Source organism: Geotrypetes seraphini, chromosome 8 (assembly GCF_902459505.1).
Source record: "Geotrypetes seraphini chromosome 8, aGeoSer1.1, whole genome shotgun sequence".
In the NCBI taxonomy this organism is placed as follows: Eukaryota; Metazoa; Chordata; class Amphibia; order Gymnophiona; family Dermophiidae; genus Geotrypetes; species Geotrypetes seraphini.
In genome coordinates this window covers 192,807,933-192,828,612 of record NC_047091.1, presented here as the reverse complement: position 1 = coordinate 192,828,612, position 20,680 = coordinate 192,807,933, and the positions used below count along the sequence as shown (strand labels likewise).

Genomic DNA, 20,680 nt, shown 5'->3' with positions numbered 1-20,680 from the left:
TGTTAAAAGCAAATGCAACCTTTTCTCGTTTGTTTCTGCCCCTGCTCTGTTTTAAAAGCAGGAAAGATTTTGTGAATGCCTTTTGTTTTGTGATCTGCTCTATCCGTGAGCTCTTAAACCCTGTCTTTTAACTAAAAACTGTTAAAATAAAGACGCTTCTTTTCTGGCCACATCATTTCCGGGTGGGGGTTTTGACTAAGTCTGTTTCCCCTATTTTCGCCTACGTGGTCAGAAAAGCGCATTTCCGCCACGTCATTTACCCTATTTCCGCCTACGTGGTCAGAAAAGCGCATTTCCGTCGCTTCATTTACACAATTTCCGCCTATGTCATCAGAAAAGCGCATTTCCGGTAGGGGCAGGCACTCCCATTTCCGGTGATGTCATCAGAAAGCGTATTTCTGGGGTCAAACACGCCCTCATTTCCGGCGATGTCATCAAAAAGTGCATTTCCGGGGCGGGACATGAGGGGGCGGGGCAATGGGAGGGGCGGGGCTTGAGGGGTGAGTCCATGGGCGGGGCTACCACCATTCATTCCTATGGGAGGGGCGGGGCTTAGGTGATGAGTGGGGCAGGGCCATGGGCGGGGCTACCCCATTCATTCCTATGGGAGGGGTGGGGCATGGGCAGAGACTAAGGCGGGACAATGGGCGGGGCTTAACCCGGAAGTGAACGCTGATTGGTCGATCCTTATCTCTGACAGCTGTCAATCATTTTGACATGAGGTGTACCCATTATACTACTGGCATGCAACAAGCAAGTGGATCTACTAAATAACTTGGAATCAGGTCATAAAGAACCTTATAACAAATGCAGCCAAATCTAAACAAGCTTCTTGTTTCGATGGAAGTCAATGCAGTTGATGAAGATATGGATTAATATGGTCCAATTTACTCAACCTATAAAGCAATGAACTGCAGTATTCTGACCCAATAAAGACAAACTGCACACCTGACAGTACACCCTGATGAAAGCCACAGCATGATGGCTGATACGTTAGTTCTATCTGACCAGATGCGGCAAGACCCGTAAAACTGCCAACAAGCAAGAAAGGAGAGAGTTTAGTTTATTAAAAGAATTTGCTTAAGTGACTTTCCTAATGTAGCATACAGACTAAATTAATAATATAAAAATATAATCTAACAAAAATTCAAAACTAAAAACAGAATTATGATCATTATAAAGAAAGACAAAAGAAAATACAGATCGCAAAGAAAGGGACACCAGAAAAGGAAAAAAGAAGAGCAAAATGAGACCTATTCAGTCCCCCTGTCCCAGGCCTAATAGGCAGAAAACCAGAGATCCGGTATTCAAAGTCACTGTTCTGAAATGAGACTGCAAATGGATACACTCATGACCCTTTAGATCAGACCTTCTGGAGAGCATTATTGCTCTCAGGCTAACCTACTGAACAGTAAAGGTGGGGTGGGGGGAAGATGACCAGAAAAATTCAGCTATAAGTGCCTCACAGGAAGGATCCTGTGATGGTTCCTCATATCCAGTATAACAATCTACTTTTGTCTGTGAACCTCATCATTTTGCAGCTTACTTTTAAGACTATCTGCAGAGAGCTTGCAGCCTACTAGAGCCAGATACCAAGGCTTTCCAGTGCAGACCAGCAGAGAGAAAACATGCGGGCGCCACTCCAATTGCATCATCTTGCTGCAACAACAGCATCTAAATGGTGTCGGAGTGCCCAAGGAAGGGGAGTTTTGGGGGACACTCCAAATCTCTTACCAGGGATGTTTTGGTTTTTTTTAGGAAGCCATACTAATGTTTTGATACTATGTATATGGACTGGATGAAGACCAACGCGTACACCTCCGAATCTCCACTGAAACTTGCTTCAATATTTATTTCCAGACTGTTACAGAAATTCGGGATTCTGTTTTGAAGGTGCAGTCATCCTGTACTTCTAGATCAAAGTGGGTACTGAGAGGACCAGACCCATTTCATGCTCCAGAAGAATACTTAGTTAATTTGGCACTCTCATATCACCATCAGAATAGGCTGCCACTACGGTTCATGCACTTCAGCAAGCTCAGTAGATGTACCTGCACACGTCAACACATCCGTGAAGCTGCATGAACCCGCAGTGACATCCACCTGAAAATACCCCATGAGGAGAGCACACACATACATCTGGCCAAGTCACTGCTCCAGGTACATTAAATAGACTGTGAGCCCACCGGGACAGATGGGGAAAATGCTTGAAGTACCTGTGTGTAAACTGCTTTAAGTGTGGTTGTACATGTCCCAACCCCTTTCCCTAGCTTCATCTTTGTCTGCTGCAATTATGTGCCATATACTACTTTCTATCCTTTCTCCCTTCTCTCTTTCTTCTCTTACCACTAATTGTGTTTCCCCTTCTTTTTTAGCTCGAAACACTCCAAACAGGAAGAGCCAGGCACGGGACTGCTCGCACTGTACATCTTGGCGCTGAGAGCATCCTGTGAGGATATAGAGACTCTTCCAAACAAGAGACTTATCACTCAGCTAAAGCACCTGCTCCATGACGAGAAGCAGCAGATTGGTAAAAAAGCTGGGGGAGGGAATAAGAGAGGCGCTTTCTCCTTTATGTGCCTCTCTCTTCTCATAACCCTTCCCTTCTCCCCTGCTGATCTCCCACTCCTTTCTATGGAAGGTAGAAAACCTCTTTCTTATCCAGGCTCTTCTCCCTTGGTTTCAGGGTTGACAGGATTCCCCATGTCCAACTATTACCAGTACAGCCTGGGTGTGCTCAGCCTCTGCCTGTCTCACAAGAAGATCGATCTCCATGTGATTGAGAAATTACTCCATGCTCAACAACATGACAAATTCAGCCATAACCATTACACTTCAGTCGGTAAGAGGGCTCTCAGAAGCAGACAGCATTAGCCAACACCCTCACCACTGTCAGAAAATGTGTCCAAATCATAGAAAACTGGACTAGAGAATGATACAGGGACAAATTTGACCCCCCCTGGGATCTATCTCCATCCCTAGCCTGTACCCGCCCCATCTCAGCAAGCTCTGTCCTCATCTGCACAAGCCTCGAACACTTATGAGTAAGTGTTTGAGGCTTGCGCAGATGAGGATAGACCTTGCAGGGATGGGGCAGGGACCGGGACAGAACTCAAGGGGATGGGATGGGGATGGAGATAGATCCTGCAGGGACGGGAACAAATTTGTCCCTGTGTCATTCTCTAAACTGAACCTCAACCCACTGCCTCAAACTAAATAAGAACAAAACCAAATTCCTTTGGCTAAGACCCTCACCTGGCCCACACTACACTCCAAGGATTACAGTGGATGACACAGATTTTCCATTAGAACAACAATCCCGAATCTTAGGAGTAGAAATTGATAACCACCTATCCATGAAGAGCCACATACAATCAATAATGAAACAATCTTTCCTTGTAATGAGACAGCTAAGATCCATCAGAAAATACTTCGAAACAGAGGCTTTCTGAATTTTAGGGCAATCCCTAATCCTTTCTCGACTGTAAGGTAACACTGGTTCTTTGCTCTAAAACATTGCTATTGCGTCTACAACTGATTCAAAATCCAGCAGTAAGATTCATATATGGATTATGGAAATTGGAACATCTACAGCCCTAGAAAATGAAGCTTCATTGGCTGCCCATAACCGCAAGGATCAAGTTTAAATTAGGCAATGTCTCCAACCAGGAGCTAGGGCAGACTCTAAGAAGGGGGCCCCCAAAGCTTGCTTGCAGGTTGTTCCTTTTTCAACTTCAGACAGGTTTGGGGCCCCCAGTGACATGGGAGCCCAGTGCAATTGCTCTGTTTGCCCACCCCTAATGCCAGCCCTGCACCAAATACCTAACAGAGTTGGTCATCCTACTCCAGAGCGCCTCCAACAGATATTCCACCAGAAATCTTTTCCACTTAAAATTCCCAACTTGCAACAATATAAAGTCTACCTGGCAAATTACCTTATCTATCCAAAATCAATTAGCAAAATGCTGGAACCAACGACCACTTACACTATGATCCTATGACCACTATCTCAGTTTCAGAAAACTTTTTAAAGCATTTCTGTACCAAGACAGGGAGCCAACCATGAAGAAACAGAAATGGTAATTATAAAAGCCCATTTCTAAACTGAAACTCCTGGAACATAACGATGAGCCAATGATGACCTTCTTGAACTTATAATTATGTATTTGTAACTATAATCTAACTGAATGTCAGTTTCAAACTGTCCTTTGTAACTTCCTGGGTAACTGACCCAACCTCATGTAATATAATCCAGCCTTGAACTGAATAGGTAAAGGCAGAATAGAAAACCTGATTAACATAACATAACATCCTGGGGAATATTTACAGCATGTCTCTGGCAGTGCAGGTAAGCTCTCCTGGCAAACCTTATCTTATGATTTATGATGGCAGAAAATAGCAGGACCAGCTGTAGTAATTTGGAGCTTCCAACCATAAGGACACCAAAAGCCTGTTACACTCGGTCATCCCTTCACAGCTGTGGGGGCGACATGGGGGAAGCCACTGCTTGTCCTGGATTGGTAGCATGGAATGTTGCTACTTTGGGTTTTTGCCAGGTACTAGTGACCTGGATTGGCCACCGTGAGAAAGGGCTACTGACCCAGTAAGGCAATTCTTATGTTCCTTTCCTCTCCCTGCTGTGCTGCTTCACTTCTTACGCTTTCTCAGGCTGCCCCACAGATTTGAAACATGCGCTCCTAACACTGCAAAACAGCCTAATGCTGGACATGCTAAAGCATTCCATGTTATTTATTTAGAGGGATTTATTAACCACCTTTTACAATATATTGAAGAGTAATCAGGTACTCTCAAGTATTTTCCCTGGGGCAACGGAGGGTTAGGTGGCTTGCCCAGGGTCACAGGGAGTAGGTTGGGATCAAACTCACAACCTCAGGGTGCTAAGGCAGCAGCTCTAGTCACCAAGCCACTCCTCCATTTGCGCATGCTAAGTGTGTGAGGCAGACAGTGAGTATAAGAACATAAGAATTGCCACTGCTGGGTCAGACCAGTGGTCCATCGTGCCCAGCAGTCCGCTCACGCGGCGGCCCTCTGGTCAAAGACCGGCGCCCTAACTGAGACTAGCCCTACCTGCGTACGTTCTGGTTCAGCAGGAACTTGTCTAACTTTGTCTTGAATCCCTGGAGGGTGTTTTCCCCTATGACAGACTCCAGAAGAGAGTTCCAGTTTTCTACCACTCTGGGTGAAGAAGAATTTCCTTACATTTGTACGCAATCTATCCCCTTTCAACTTTAGAGAGTGCCCTCTCGTACTCCCTACCTTGGAGAGGGTGAACAACCTGTCCTTATCTACTAAGTCTATTCCCTTCAGTACCTTGAATGTTTCGATCATGTCCCCTCTCAATCTCCTCTGTTCAAGGGAGAAAAGGCCCAGTTTCTCTAATCTTTCACTGTACGGCAACTCCTCCAGCCCCTTAACCATCTTAGTCGCTCTTCTCTGGACCCTTTCGAGTAGTACTGTGTCCTTCTTCATGTATGGCGACCAGTGCTGGACGCAGTACTCCAGGTAAGGGCGCACCATGGCCTGGTACAGCGGCATGATGACCTTCTCCGATCTGTTTGTGATCCCCTTCTTTATCATTCCTAGCATTCTGTTCGCCCATTTCGCCACTGCCGCACATTGCGTGGACAGCTTCATCGACTTGTCGATCATAGCTCCCAAGTCTCTTTCCTGGGAGGTCTCTCCAAGTACCGCCCCGGACATCCTGTATTCGTGCATGAGATTTTTGTTACCGACATGTATTACTTTACACTTATCCATGTTGAACCTCATCTGCCATGTTGATGCCCATTCCTCGAGCCTGATTATGTCACATTGCAGATCTTTGCAATCAGTACTCTGAATAACTTCGTATCGTCCGCAAATTTAATCAACTCACTCGTCGTACCTATGTCCAGATCGTTTATAAAGATGTTGAAGAGCACAGGTTCAAGCACCGAGCCCTGCGGCACCCCACTGGTGACGCTCTTCCAGTTCGAGTATTGTCCATTTACCCCCACTCTCTGTTTCCTATGCTCCAGCCAGTTTTTAATCCATGTGAGTATTTCACCCTCAATTCCACGGCTTGCAATTTTCCAAAGTAGTCGTTCATGCGGAACCTTGTCAAACGCCTTCTGAAAATCCAGATATACAATATCGACCGGGTTGTCCTTGTCTGTCTGTCTGTTTACTCCAGCAAACTAACATCACTGGGAGCCTTTATCATCTTCTAAATAGATTAATTTTTTGAGATGGCTGCGAGCTATTGGTAATGCAGATTAATAAAAAATCCTCTTTGAAAATTATCTCAATAAACAAGTACCCAGAGACATTAGCACCTTCTTTTGTGACTGGAATTTCATCCATAGAAAATACAGTTCAATCTGTGAACATTTGCACCTTATATGCCCGGGAATCCCTCTCCTCTCGGAAGCTAAAAAGAACCTTGTTGTAGGACAGTCCCACTGCTTTAGCCATATGGGGAGTGGAGGCAGGGACAGGTATCTCCCCGGGTAAACAGTGTTTGAAATCTGTCTATGTTATACATAACATGAACAAAAGATTAAAAATAACATAACCTAAGGATGATTTAAATTAGTTCGCTAAATATTTTGAAAAAAGATGAGTTTTCAATTGAGTTCTAAAGTGCTTGCAAGAGCAAGCACTCCGCAACATTGGCTTAAATTTCCTGTCATAGAAATGCTAGTGTATGTTCTAAGGATTTCTTGCTCTTACAACCTTGAGCAGATGGAAAATTAAACAATGCATGTGATTCTCTCCTATGTTTATGGGATGCTATGAGAAATCTACCGGTCATATAGTTTGGAGCAATACCATAGGCAACTTTGTAACCAAGACAACCCAGCTTAAACCAAACATGCGCCTCCACTGGCAGCCAATGCAACTCATGGTTGAAAGGAGTCACATGATCATATTTCTTTAGACCATAAATTAATTTGACCCCCGTATTCTGAATCAGTCTAAGCCTAGCCATCTCTTTCTTGGTACATGTCAAACAGCCAGCAGCGTGCCTGATTTTAAGGCCAAATGGGATCGGCACATGGGATCTATTCACAGGGCAAAGGTAGGGGAGGGACATTAGGGTGGGCAGACTAGATGGGCCGTGAGCCCTTATCTGCCGTCTATTTCTATGTTTCTATGTTAGTCGAGAAGACTTAGAAGTAACGACTGAACTAAAAGTTTAAAGGCCGGAAACTCAAAATCTGATTTTATGGTACGCAGCCTCCACAATGTGTAATAACCCTTCTGCACCACAGCATCTACTTGCCTTTTCATGGTCAAGTGTTGATCTATAACAACTCCCAAGCATCAGATCATTTTAACTTGGAAGTCTTATGTTCCTGGATTGTTCTGAAGCTTTTTTTAGTTTCCTGTTTGCAGGATCATTAATAGGCCAGAAAACATTCCCATGGAGTTCTCTATCTGTAGGTTTACTCATGGCCATGAGTAAACCTACAGATAGAGAAGCCCCTATTGCAAAGAAGAGGAAGGCAACAACTCCATGGGAATGTTTTCTGGCCTATTAATGACCCTGCGAACAGGAAACTAAAAAAAGCTTCAGAACAATCCAGGAACCTACATACATGATAGGGCTCAGGGCAAATGCTAGGGAAGGGGCCACAAAGCTGGCTTGCAGATTGACCCTCTGTCAACTTCAGAAAGGTTTGGGGGCCCAGGGCAATTGCCCTGTTTGGCCTAATGCTAGCCCTTTACTTCTGCCCTGTTCCTCCAGTGTGTAAATAATGTGAAATAAAACTGCACCAGAGAAGGCAGTGTTCCAGAGTCTAGGCTTCAAAGTAAAGCCAGCCCCTCTCTGCTCTTTAACACACAGACACAGAAGCTGTTGCTGGTTTGGCTTTCCTCTGCTTGCAACACTCTCACATGTATCCCAGTGATCTGATGGAAAAACTCCACAAAGCCACCTTTGCTGTAAAAGAGAAGATTGTACAGAACCAAACGCCTGAAGGCATCCTGGGGAATATTTACAGCATGTCTCTGGCAGTGCAGGTAAGCTGGAGATGGCAAAAACTGTCAGCATCCAGGCTGGATTGGGCTTCAAAGGTAGTTCCAGGAGCTGAGAAATAAGACTGGCAGAGAGGGATAGAGATTTAGTAAATCAGTGTTAAATCAAAACGTGAAAGTGTTAGATTTAACTCTGGCCACCTGAATGGACCGTGTCGAAATCTACTGTGTTACTTATGCAGGAGACACAAACTTTAAATCCAAAGGAGGAACCAGAGTATTTACAAACTTATAAATTATTATAAACTCTGGTGGAGACTGAATATGTTGCCTTAATGTTTCCTTTTTAAGGAGGAAAAGGGAGACAACAATCTCCCGAAGCTGTGAACGGAAGAGCTCGCTGAAGTACTTACTAGCTCCCCTGCACACTTCTTTTTTTAAGTTCAATCTTTTTTTTAATTGAGTTTTATAAACATATAGATAAACAGTCAATGAAACTATCAGGGAATGTCAGCCTATTCTAGAATTACAGCCAGATATGCCATACAAAGAAAATATATACCGTATATGTTGATAAATTATACTTTCTGATCATCCACAAAATTATCAATGAGAGTCCATAATTACATTTCTCAACAACGTATTTTTCAGATCTTTTATACAAGCATACAGAATTCCACCAGAAGGAATAATTGAGGCTGGAGGCCAATTTCCAATGTTGCAATATCTGTTGTAGGGCAATAGATATTAACATGTCAATTAATTTTGGTGCTCCTCGGCCAAACTAAAAAAACTTCCGAAAACTCTTTCAAAATGCATTACAGTAGCACTAGCTTCTTTAGGAGAATAGAAAAGTGCTTATCCTTGAAATGTCCTGTTGTGGATTAGCTTGCTGTTACCACGTGCTGTGCTTTTATCAATCTGTGCTCTCAGGGCACTATCACAGTATCATGTTGATACTATCTGATAGTACCCTGAAGAAACGGTCATTAGACCGTGAAACGATGGCCACCGTCGGCTGCATTGAGCATGTATTGAATTAAGCACAGCGTGTTGGCTGCACAGAGCACAGATTGATAAAAGCACTTTTCTATTCTTCTTACTACCTGGATATATTTTGAAAGCGTTTCAGGAGGTTTTTAGTTTGGCCGATGATAGAAGTGTGCAGGGGAGCTAGTACTTCAGCGAGCTCTTCCCTTCACGGAGTTTATAATAATTTATAAACTTATGCAGGAGAGGCACTGCAAAAATGGGCCCTGTTTCTCCCATCAAAGCAAAGATCTCCTTTTCATTAATAAATTATGGTTTTCCCTCATACCAATGTCAGCAGGAGGAAGTGCGACATTCACCACACAATTTGATGGCAGTCACCTTGCGGGTGGGGCAGATCTTCCGGTGCTGCTGCTCCCTGATCCACTATGATTTCTTTGCCTCAGTTCAAATGGCCTATCCAATCTGCCCTTCTTCAGTCCTTGCTTTCTTGAATTCAGATATTGTCTCATGTTCAGCACCTCCACTGGGAAGCCATTTCAAGCATCATCTGCTCTTTGTGGAAATATTTCCATAAATGTCAGTGTAGTTTGCCTTCTTACTTTAGGACAAAGAGTAAGGAAGCCATATTGGCATTGGAGGGAGGGGTATCAATTCAATATTAGCACCTGAAACACATGGGGCACACTTGTCTAACTTTGTCTTGAATCCCTGGAGGGTGTTTTCCTCTGACAGACTCCGGAAAAGCGTTCCAGTTTTCTACCATTCTCTGGGTGAAGAAGAACTTCCTTACATTCGTATGGAATTTATTCCCTTTCAATTTTAGAGAGTGCCCTCTCGTTCTCCCTACCTTGGAGAGGGTGAACAACCTATACTTATCTAACTAACTAAACTAAACTAAATCTTGGGTTTATATACCGCGCCATCTCCACATTTGTGGAGCTCGGCACGGTTTACAAGAATTATAATAAGAACATAAGCAGTGCCTCCGCCGGGTCAGACCACAGGTCCATCCTGCCCAGCAGTCCGCTCCCGCGGCAGCCCAAACAGGTCACGACCTGTCTGTATCACCAGAAGGGGCTCCCTTGCCACCTTGGTTTCTCATTTAAGTCCTGTCTTCCTATCGAAGTCCTAACCCTCCGGTCTTGCACATGCACGACCTGGTTTGGTTTCTATACTCATTACCTGGTTAGCTTTCTATACTTGTGTTACATCCCAGCTCCTCCCTCAGTATCCCATGATCCCTTTATCCTTCAGGAATCCGTCCAATCCCTGTTTGAATCCCTGTACCGTACTCTGCCTGATCACTTCCTCCGGTAGCGCATTCCAAGTGTCCACGACCCTTTGGGTGAAAAAAAACTTCCTTGCATTTGTTTTGAACCTATCTCCCTTCAGTTTCTCCGAATGCCCCCTCATATTTGCTGTCCCCTTCAATCTGAAGAATCTGTCCCTCTCTATGCCCCTCATGATCATAATGAGAAAGGAACTCCAAGGGAGGGATGGGTGAAGGTCAGAGAGGGGAGAATATTAGCGGGCTGGGATGTCAGAAGAGGAGGGAGTGTTAGGTTTTTGAGAAAAGCCAGGTTTTCAGATGTTTAAGGAAGGGTTCGAGGGCACTCAGGTTCCAAAGAGGGGAGGCAAGGCTGTTCCAGAGCTCGATGAATCTGAAGAGGAGGGAGGTCCCCAGTTTACCTGGGTGGGAGATGTCTTTTAGTGGGGGGGGAAGGATAATTTTAATTTTTGGGTAGGTCTGATGGTATTAAGATTTGAGGAATTCCAGGAGAGTGGAATTAATGGAGGAAGGATGCCGTGGAGGATCTTGAAAGTTAGGCAGATGCATTTGAAGTGAACTCTGGAAATTATCGGGAGCCATTGAAGCTTGGATAGGAGCGGTGAGACGTGATCGAATTTACTTTTTGCAAAGATAAGCTTAAGTACCTTGAATGTTTCGATCATGTCCCCTCTCAATCTCCTCTATTTGAGGGAGAAGAGGCCCAGTTTCTCTAATCTTTCACTGTAGGGCAACTCCTCCAGCCCCTTAACCATCTTAGTCGCTCTTGTCTGGACCCTTTCAAGTAGTACCGTGTCCTTCTTCATGTACGGTGACCAGTGCTGGATGCAGTACTCCAGGTAAGGGCGCACCATGGCCCGGTACAGCGGCATGATAACCTTCTCCGATCTGTTCGTGATCCCCTTCTTTATCATTCCTAGTAGCCTTCCTCTGGACCGGCTCCATCCTTTTTATATCTTTTTGAAGGTGTGGCCTCCAGAATTGTACACAATATTCTAAATGAGGTCTCACCAGTGTTATACAGAGGCATCACTTCCTCCGTTTTCCTACTGGCCATACCTCTCCCTATGTAACCTAGCATCCTTCTAGCTTTTGCCATTAATAAAGCCAAAAGGATGCTTGGGGTCATGATTCCTTTATGTATACTTAAAAATTGCAGGTATCCAGGTAGATTGCTTGCAGGATGTCCATCTTACAGAAGGGCTTGTACGCTTTCCAGTTCTCTGCTATAGAGATGATAAGTAGTAGTAAAAGTAGTAGGATGGCAGGTTTGAAACTAGTCCATTACGCCGGCTTAAAACGACTAGTTACCTGAGTGGGTAGGCTGAAAACTTGCAGCCCTTTCCATGGATAGAGGCATGTGTAGGAATGAACTGTGTGTGTAATCAGGGTTTTAAGCGTAGAAGTAAGTGATCTGAAATTACAGGCTAGGAACGTTAAACGGAAGCAAAAGAGGCTGATAGCTGTCTCCATTCGCTTTCTGAACCCCGCTGTTTTCAGTTCCTGCAGGCCCTAGAGCGTAATGACAATGAGGCAGAACGAACCAAATCCATCAGTATCCTGCTGAACGGTGTGAAAAAGGAACATTTCAGAAATCCCATGCCCATCTCTCAGCTGCTGCCTGTCCTTCAGCACAAGAGCTATCTGGACATTGTTAAGCTGAGCTGCAATGATGAACAAGGTAAGGAGACTGAGGGGCTTGGGTACATATGGATGTTGGCTAGCACATGCTCTAAGCTTAATTACATTACATTAGTGATTTCTATTTCACCTTTACCTTGCGGTTCAAGGCGGATCACATAAGAATTGTTATGATCTTAAGAAGTACATATTGAAAAGATATTAAGAAGTACATAAGTACTTAAGAATAGTTTGAACATTTTCTAATTTGCTAAGGAGTAGTTGGTAATGTAGGTGGGATTCGGAACATTATTGGTTTTATGTATTTTTTGAAGAGTAGGGTTTTTGTTTCATTTTTGAAGGTTTTGTAGTCTGTGGTCGAAGTCAGCAGATTGGTGAGTTGTCGATCCAGTTTTGCTGCTCTGGTGGCCAGTAGGTTGTCATACATTTTTCTTTGTTTGACATTTTTGGTTGGTGGGTTCTTCTGTGTCTGCTTGAGGTGGAATGAGTTAGTCCATTGTTCCACTAGGTAGGGCTGTTTCCGTTTATAGCTTTGAATAGTAGGCAATAGAATCTGAAGTGTACTCTGGCTTGTATTGCGAGCCAGTGTGAGTCGTGGTATGCCTCTGTGATGTGGTCGTATTTTCTCAATGAATAGATAAGTCTTAGGGCTGTGTTTTGTATTGTTTGAAGTTGTTTTATCGTTGTTGCTAGGCAGGAGATTTATAGTATGTTGCAGTAATCTATTAGGCCTGGGATTAGTGATTGAACCATGAGCTGGAATTGTTTTCTGTCGAAGAATTTTCGAACTTGTCTTAGGTTCTCATAGTGGCGAATGATGTTTTTATTATTTTGTTGATTTGTGGTTGCATGGTACAACCTCTGTCTCTCAGCACTCTGAGGAGTTTTAGTGTGAGTTGAATGGGGTATGAGATTGAGTTTATTACTAGGTTAGTCGAGGTTGGGGTTTTGCTGTTTTCAAGGAGGATGAAGTTTGTTTTGTCCGGGTTTTAGTTTGTATTCTTTCATCCAATTGTGTCCCTCTTACCTCAGCCACCTGGACCCCCCCAAGCCCCTCCCCCCCTCCCCCCATGAAGATGAGCAGGAGGGATGCCCTCTCCCTCCTGCCTCAGCCACCTGGACCTCTCTACACCCCCAACTCAATCCCTCGTAATATAAATGTGAATGAGTCGAGTCTCTTTCATTTGAAAGGAAACTCTGCAATGAGAGGGCATAGGATGAAGTTAAGAGGCAGCAATTAAAACATAATAGTGAAGCAGCACCATCTAAATAAGTGTTTTTAATCATTTTCAAAACTGTAAATAATTCTGCATATACTGTAGACCTACTGAAAGAGAATTCCACAGTCTTGCTCCTTTTACATAAAATATCTTGCCTCTGGAGTCATCCCATCTAATCTGTTTAAAAGAAGGTATATCCAGTAACAACTTGGTACCGGGTAGAGCTTTGGATTCTTGCCCAGAAATAGCTAAGAAGAAAAAATTTAAAAAATTTAAATTGAATCAGGTTGGGCAGACTGGATGGACCATTCGATCGTTATCTGCTGTCATCTACTATGTTACTATGTTATATGTTACTATGACAATAAATTCTAAACAATACTGTGATTAGATTAATTTTTGGTCTACAAAGATATGAAAGTATTGCATTAGCATATAAAAATCTTCATTGGTTATAAGTTGAGAGGCGAATTAAGTTTAAAGACGCTTTCAATAAACAATAAAGAATGAGTTGAGTGGGATGAGTAGATGTGAAGCACTTGTTTATGCTTCCCAAAAATACTATGACCAGGGGGCAAGCAATGGATCTGCTAAGTAGTAAATTTAAAACAGACTTGAGAAAATATTTCTTCACTCAACATATAATTAAACTCTGGAATTCAATGCCAGTAAATGTGGTGAAAGCAGTTAGCTTAGCAGGGTTTAAAAAAGATTTGAACAATTTCCTAAATGAAAAGTTCATAAGCCATTATTAAGATGGACAGGGAAATCCACTGCTTATTCATCAACATGACAACAGTGCAACATTTCAAAATGGCTGAAATCTTCAGAAAAAGAAAAGGAAAACTCCCCCCTCTCTCCCCAATCCATTCTTAATTCCCAGTCCAACCCTCCCTCCCTCGACACCATCCCTGCACCTCCCCTCCCACCCCCACCCCTCTAAGAAACTAGAAAACTACTAAAGGAACTCACAGACACCAAACCCTATCTGGCCACCAAAACCGCCCTAGAAACACCTTCACCAGGACCCCAAACCACCTCGACGAAATCTCAATACTACCTAAAGAAAACGAGGCCTACGCAGCAGACAGAAACTGGTCAGATTTCCCAGACACACAATGGTACCTAGACAAACTCTACAAAAAATACAGTCATGCAGCCTGTGACTTCAACTACTGTCCCCCATATCTGTTAAAAGTCACCAGCACTAGATTCCGCACTCATCTCATGCGGTGGATTAGTTACATGCTCACAGAGGGTCAATTTCCACAAGCATTCGCCAAAATCATCATAACCCCTATTCTGAAAGACCCAAAGGGAGCAACAGATCAGCCATCCAATTAAAGACCTATAGCCTCAATACCACTATACGTCAAACTAATGGAAGACCTCAGTAGTATAATGTACTGGCCTCGTAGCAAAACTTTTCACCGAATACTTAGAAACCCACAACATTCTTCACCCCTCACAATCAGGCTTCAGAGGCAACTACTGTACAGAAACACTACTAGTCTCTCTCCTAGACACAGCCAAACAACACCTAAGCAAAGGCAAAGAAAATGCTACTCATACAACTCGATCTCAGTAGATCACGACAACCTACTACAAACACTGGAGGCAATGCTCCCTGCTGCGTTAACTGTAGACAGCCTCTGAATCCTTAGGTGTATCTTTACAGTAGTATTACTTGGAGGTTGCTGTGCGTGCAGGGTGTTGGTGGGGAGGGGGTTCTGGCTTTTAATAGATTTTTGAACGGTCATTTTTTCATTTCACACTTTTCATGCATTTTGTATAGGTCTTTGATTTGTATGTTGTCCCTCTTTTTGTTATAGAGGACATACAAATTCCAGCTGAATTACTATATTTGCCCATGGTGCTGGCATGGTTATGCCAAAACCCGCTGGGCATTTAGTACTCCCTCCTCTCTATAATGAACAGTTATCTGTAGAAATGTGAGACCAAGTTAGATGTTTAGGATTCAAAATTGTGAATCCCAGGGTTACAAAACAGCTTTTCACTAGCTGCTCCTCGTTCTTTCTCTGTTTCCCTCTTCCCTCACTTCCTCCTCCTCCTCTCCTGAAGAAACGCCCAGTTTGGAACTGGTCCCTGGCAGCCCTGGGTCCAAGGCAAAAGTTCCTGAAGAAGATGAGATCTCCATTTGGCTCAGTGTGGAGGCGGACACTGGTCCCAGCATGGAATTCAGCACATTGCTCCATGTCCATTCAGGATTGTCGCTCCTGGACGTGTTGAGAACAGCACAGAAAGACAAGAGCCAAGACTTCACGTAAGGCAAAACCTGGCTGCTTTTAGAAACAGATTTTCTAGCACTTAGACCTGCAATATATCTTTTTCCAGGAAGAACTTGGATCAGTTAGAGATTAATATCAGTTTAGAAAGCAACTGAAGACTTTTTTTGTTTGCTAAATTTGTAGCTCAACACTAAAGAGTCATGTATTGCGGTTTTTGTTATCTTGTGATGTCCTAGAGGAGTTGTCTCAACACGCAGCCCTCAAACAATTGGCTAAAATGTTCCTCAAGTCCTGCAAATTCATTACGTTCAACCTTGAATGCCTGGATAGTGCATTAAGGGGGTCTTTTACTAAGGCGCGCTAGCTGTTTTAGCGTGCGCTAAATCCATAGAATATTATGGACGCGTTAGCATTTAGCTAACGCACCTTAGTAAAAGAGGAGGTAAATGTCTGAAAAAAGGATTGCCGTAGGCCAAGCAAGGGTGAAGGGCAGCATAGGGCAGGTATAAGACCTGCTAGGCCTATACCATATGTACATAGGCATCAAAGGTCAGGATTCATATTCAGATGCATGTACACTGCAGTGGTATGACAAACCTAGAGAAACTATAAACACTTGCATTCAGAAAATTGTGGAAACCATGTCAAAGTTTTGCTAAAATACAGAAGTGTGCATGATTAAACAGCATTTTCAGTTATGTATTTAACTAGTAGAGGCTTAATTGTGTGAGCATATTAGGGCTTCTAGTTTTCCCATGAAGGGCCCACAACTTTGGAATTCTATCCTACTAGCTCTTTCATTAATAGCAACACTCGATAAGTTCAAAGTTGAGTTTAAAGCATTTCTTTTTTCCGACGCTTATGAAAATAAAGTGACAATTGGCACTTGAGAGATTCCTGCCAGACACAAGAAGATCAGACCTGTGTTAATAGTAATAGAGGCAGGGGTAAGAACATAAGAACATAAGCAGTGCCTCCGCCGGGTCAGACCATAGGTCCATCCTGCCCAGCAGTCCGCTCCCGCGGCGGCCCAAACAGGTCACGACCTGTCTGCATCACCAGAAGGGGCTCCCTTGCCACCTTGGTTTCTCATTTAAGTCCTATCTTCCCATCGTAGTCCTAACCCTCCGGTCTTGCACATGCACGACCTGTTGGCTTTCTATACCTGTGTTACATCCCAGCACCTCTCTCAGTATCCCACGATCCCTTTATCCCTCAGGAATCCGTCCAATCCCTGTTTGAATCCCTGTACCGTACTCTTCCTGATCACTTCCTCCGGTAGCGCATTCCAAGTGTCCACGACCCTTTGGGTGAAAAAAAACTTCCTTGCATTTGTTTTGAACCTATCTCCCTTCAGTTTCTCCGAATGCCCCCTCGTACTTGTTGTCCCCTTCAGTCTGAAGAATCTGTCCCTATCCACCCTCTCTATGCCCCTCATGATCTTGAAGGTCTCTATCATATCTCCCCTGAGCCTCCTTTTTTCCAGAGAGAAGAGCCCCAGCCTATCCAATCTCTCGGCATATGGGCAGTGTTCCAGCCCCTTTACCAGTTTCGTTGCTCTCCTTTGGACTCTCTCAAGTACCGCCATGTCCTTCTTGAGGTGCGGCGACCAATACTGAACGCAGTATTCCAGATGTGGACGCACCATCGCTCGATACAATGGCATGATGACTTCCCGCTTCCTGGTTGTTATGCCCCTCTTTATGATGCCCAGCATCCTGTTGGCTTTTTTCGAGGCTGCTGCGCACTGTGCAGATGGCTTCAGTGATGCATCCACCAGCACACCCAAGTCTCTCTCAAGTCTGCTGTCTCCCAACAATGCCACCCCCAATTTGTAGTTGAACAACGGGTTCTTTTTCCCTATATGCATGACCTTGCATTTTTCCACGTTAAAGCGCATTTGCCATTTGTTTGCCCAGTCTTCCAGCTTGTCCAGGTCCCTTTGCAGGTCCTCACACTCCTCCCTGGTCCTAACTCTACCGCACAGTTTGGTATCGTCTGCAAATTTTATAACCTCGCACTTTGCCTCCTTTTCCAGGTCGTTGATAAATATGTTGAAGAGTAACGGCCCCAGCACCGATCCCTGCGGCACACCGCTCGTGACTCCCCGCCAGTCAGAATATTGGCCCTTCACTCCGACCCTTTGCAGTCTACCCGACAACTAGTGCTTGATCCATCTGTGCACATCCCCTCCCACCCCGTGGTTCCACAGCTTCCTAAGCAGCCTTTCGTGTGGCACCTTGTCGAAAGCCTTTTGAAAATCGAGGTAAATGATGTCTATAGGTTCCCCATTGTCCAACCGACTGCTTATTCCCTCGAAGAAGTACAGAAGGTTCGTTAAGCATGACCTTCCCTTACAGAATCCATGCTGGCTTGTTCTCAGTAGGCCATTTCTCTCGATGTGCTCGCAAATACTGTCCTTGATCATAGCTTCCACCATCTTCCCTATAATTGAAGTCAGGCTCACCGGCCTGTAGTTCCCGGGGTCACCCCTCGATCCCTTCTTGAAGATAGGTGTGACATTCGCCAATTTCCAGTCCTCTGGTACCTCTCCAGTTTTCAGGGATAGGTTGCAAACATGCTGGATTGTGCCCGCTATTTCTTGTCTTAGTTCCTTCAGAACCCTTGGGTGGATCCCGTCCGGGCCCGGCGATTTGCCGCATTTTAACCTGTCTATCTGTTTGAGGACATCCTCCTTACTTACCTCTATGTGTTCCAATTTTTCAGGTAAGTAAGGAGGATGTCCTCAAACAGATAGACAGGTTAAAATGCGGCAAATCGCCGGGCCCGGACGGGATCCACCCAAGGGTTCTGAAGGAACTAAGACAAGAAATAGCGGGCACAATCCAGCATGTTTGCAACCTATCCCTGAAAACTGGAGAGGTACCAGAGGACTGGAAATTGGCGAATGTCACACCTATCTTCAAGAAGGGATCTTCCGCTCTAGTCCAAGAGCAATGGGTTTAGAGAGAAAGGAGCAAGAAGGTAATAGGAATTAAGGAAGAAAATCAAAGGGCATATGGTGAACGAATGGGGCAAATGGAAACCACACTCTTGGAGAGGGGCATTTGGTGCACAGTTCATTGTGCCTGAGGTGTATATGAGTGTCCTGGGAGATCTGAGAGAGTAAGTACAGGAGTTAACTGGTATGTCGTCCTTTTGCTAGGTTTGAAACAAAGGTTACTTTGTCTGGGAAAATGCTGACTGCTGTGAAGGGCATTGAAGCCTCGGGAGCTGAGAGAACATATTGGCAGATCATTAAGGCACCAGACACTTCTCTGTTGGAAGGTGAGTCACATAAGTTAATTCCATGTCACCAAAGCAAGGACTGGTAAAATCTCAAAGCCCCAGTTTTTGGTACACTTCATTGATCCCATAGCAAAATAATCACAGTTAGAAATCACTGGAAGAGAATTCTTAGAACTTTTGCTTGCTGGAACATCTCTCCACTTTCTCATAGGATCTCCCCTCTCTTCTTAATAACTAAATCTAGGGCCCCTAAGTATTCTGTTTCCTTTTGAAATAGTTCTATGCTGGGGCAAAATAATTCTCCAAAATTTTACAGGAACAAGACCAAATTTGGCATAGGGGACATCCAGGGTAAAGACACATCAGATCAGAGTCCCAGCACAATTCTATGGGATAAGCAATTCTAAGCTCTGCAGCATAAAAATATCAATACAAGATCATCTTTTGGGGACAATTTTTCCAAACAGGTGAGGTTTGCTCATATGGTGACAGGAATGAACCTCATTCCTAAACCAGGGTATGTGGAGTATGATCTCGGTCTCTCAAATTAAATGCTAACGCTTGCTGTAAAAGTTGCCAAAGAGATCTTCTTTCTGGAGTTCATGAGATGGAACATGTATAGGCAATTTATCCAGGTATGCTTGGAAATGATTTTTGATCAAGCTTGAGGCACCCAAAACAATGGGAAATATCTCTATCTTTCTGCCACATTTTCTTGGTCTTGGTCTAGCGTTTCTTGGTACTGGAGGATCTTCTTTCTCTCCATGCAGAATAATTGCTTGGGATCAACACCTCTATAGTATAATCAATGCCATTCTAGGGTTCTTCTCTTTTTCTACTATATCTGGTTCCTTGGCATCTGCTCTAGACCATTCCCAATGAATGGGGTATATGCCCTCCTACTGAGAACCACTAATGAGGTCACTATGGTCCTATGCCAGTCTCCTCAACAGATGGTAGGTAGTTGCCTGTTCTGTTCTGTCCCAGTGGACCTTTACAGCTAAATTTCCTTGAGAAAAAAAAACCCAACAGGAAAATCTATTAAGGTTGGTCATACTGTTTCCATTTTGATCTTTGGAACAACAGATTGAGCAGCGCTAAGATGATTGCATTTACCACATTCTCTGTCAATGATTTCCAACATTTAATTAAACATTGATTGAAGAAATATTTTCTCTGATTTGTTTTAAATTTACTACTTTGTAACTTAATTGTTTACCCCCTAATTGTTCTATTTTTGGACAGAGAAAACAAGTGATTCACATCTCCTGTGGGCCTCTACAAGGGTGCATTTAGGGAACTGCTCCATATAAACCAGGGTGGATAAAAATCAATGGGGTTCTTTTAATCGGAATTTTTCTAAATTTAAATTGGATGTTGAAAAATAAAATGCTGTTTTGAGCAAAAATCTATCTAATTATAGTTTTCTATTTAAGATACATTATAGTGCAAACGTTATTCATCATAAAATAAGGATTCTTTTTAAATTATGTAACAGAAAGCTGTATATTCATGCAATATTTACATTTTTTGGTAAATGAATTTCATTATTCTATTCATAACATCAAGGGCAATCTTTCTATCTAGAAGATGATTGGTTTTGCAATTCTCAAAACTGTGAATTTGTGTCTGCAGAGAGAACATGCTTCTTCACGGCAAAAATCTTTCTGTAGAAAACCATGATTTAAATTAGAGAATGACACGGTGAAAAAATTGGTCCCCGTCACCGCCCCGTCCCCGTCTCACCATCCCCGTCACCGCCCCGTCCCCGTCTCACCATCCCCGTCACTGCCCCATCCCCGTCTCACCATCCTCTTCACCGCCCCGTCACCGCCACTGCCACCCCATTCACCGCCCCGTCACCGCCACTGCAATCCCATTCACTTTTCTTTATTTACGTATAAAGGAAACATTCTTTAAAACTTTAAAACTTAGTTAAATATTAGTTAATAACTATACAAAAACAAAACACGCAGAGAAAAAATTAATTAATATAAATTCTCAAAACTGACACATTTTGATCACTAAATTTAAAATAGTTATTTTTCATACAGTTTTTC

General features: G+C 43.6%; 1 protein-coding gene across 1 annotated transcript in view; it reads left to right on the top strand.

Moving 5' to 3' along the window:
- The window catches only part of TCN2 (transcobalamin 2), a 38,970-nt gene that overhangs the window by 11,222 nt on the left and 7,068 nt on the right, over positions 1 to 20,680 (top strand). Inside the window, exons 4-9 of the mRNA XM_033957264.1 lie at positions 2,376 to 2,530; positions 2,687 to 2,842; positions 7,850 to 8,025; positions 11,762 to 11,942; positions 15,205 to 15,406; positions 18,538 to 18,659. Coding sequence (XP_033813155.1) covers positions 2,376 to 2,530; positions 2,687 to 2,842; positions 7,850 to 8,025; positions 11,762 to 11,942; positions 15,205 to 15,406; positions 18,538 to 18,659 — 992 coding nt within the window. The remainder of the gene's footprint in view (positions 1 to 2,375; positions 2,531 to 2,686; positions 2,843 to 7,849; positions 8,026 to 11,761; positions 11,943 to 15,204; positions 15,407 to 18,537; positions 18,660 to 20,680) is intronic.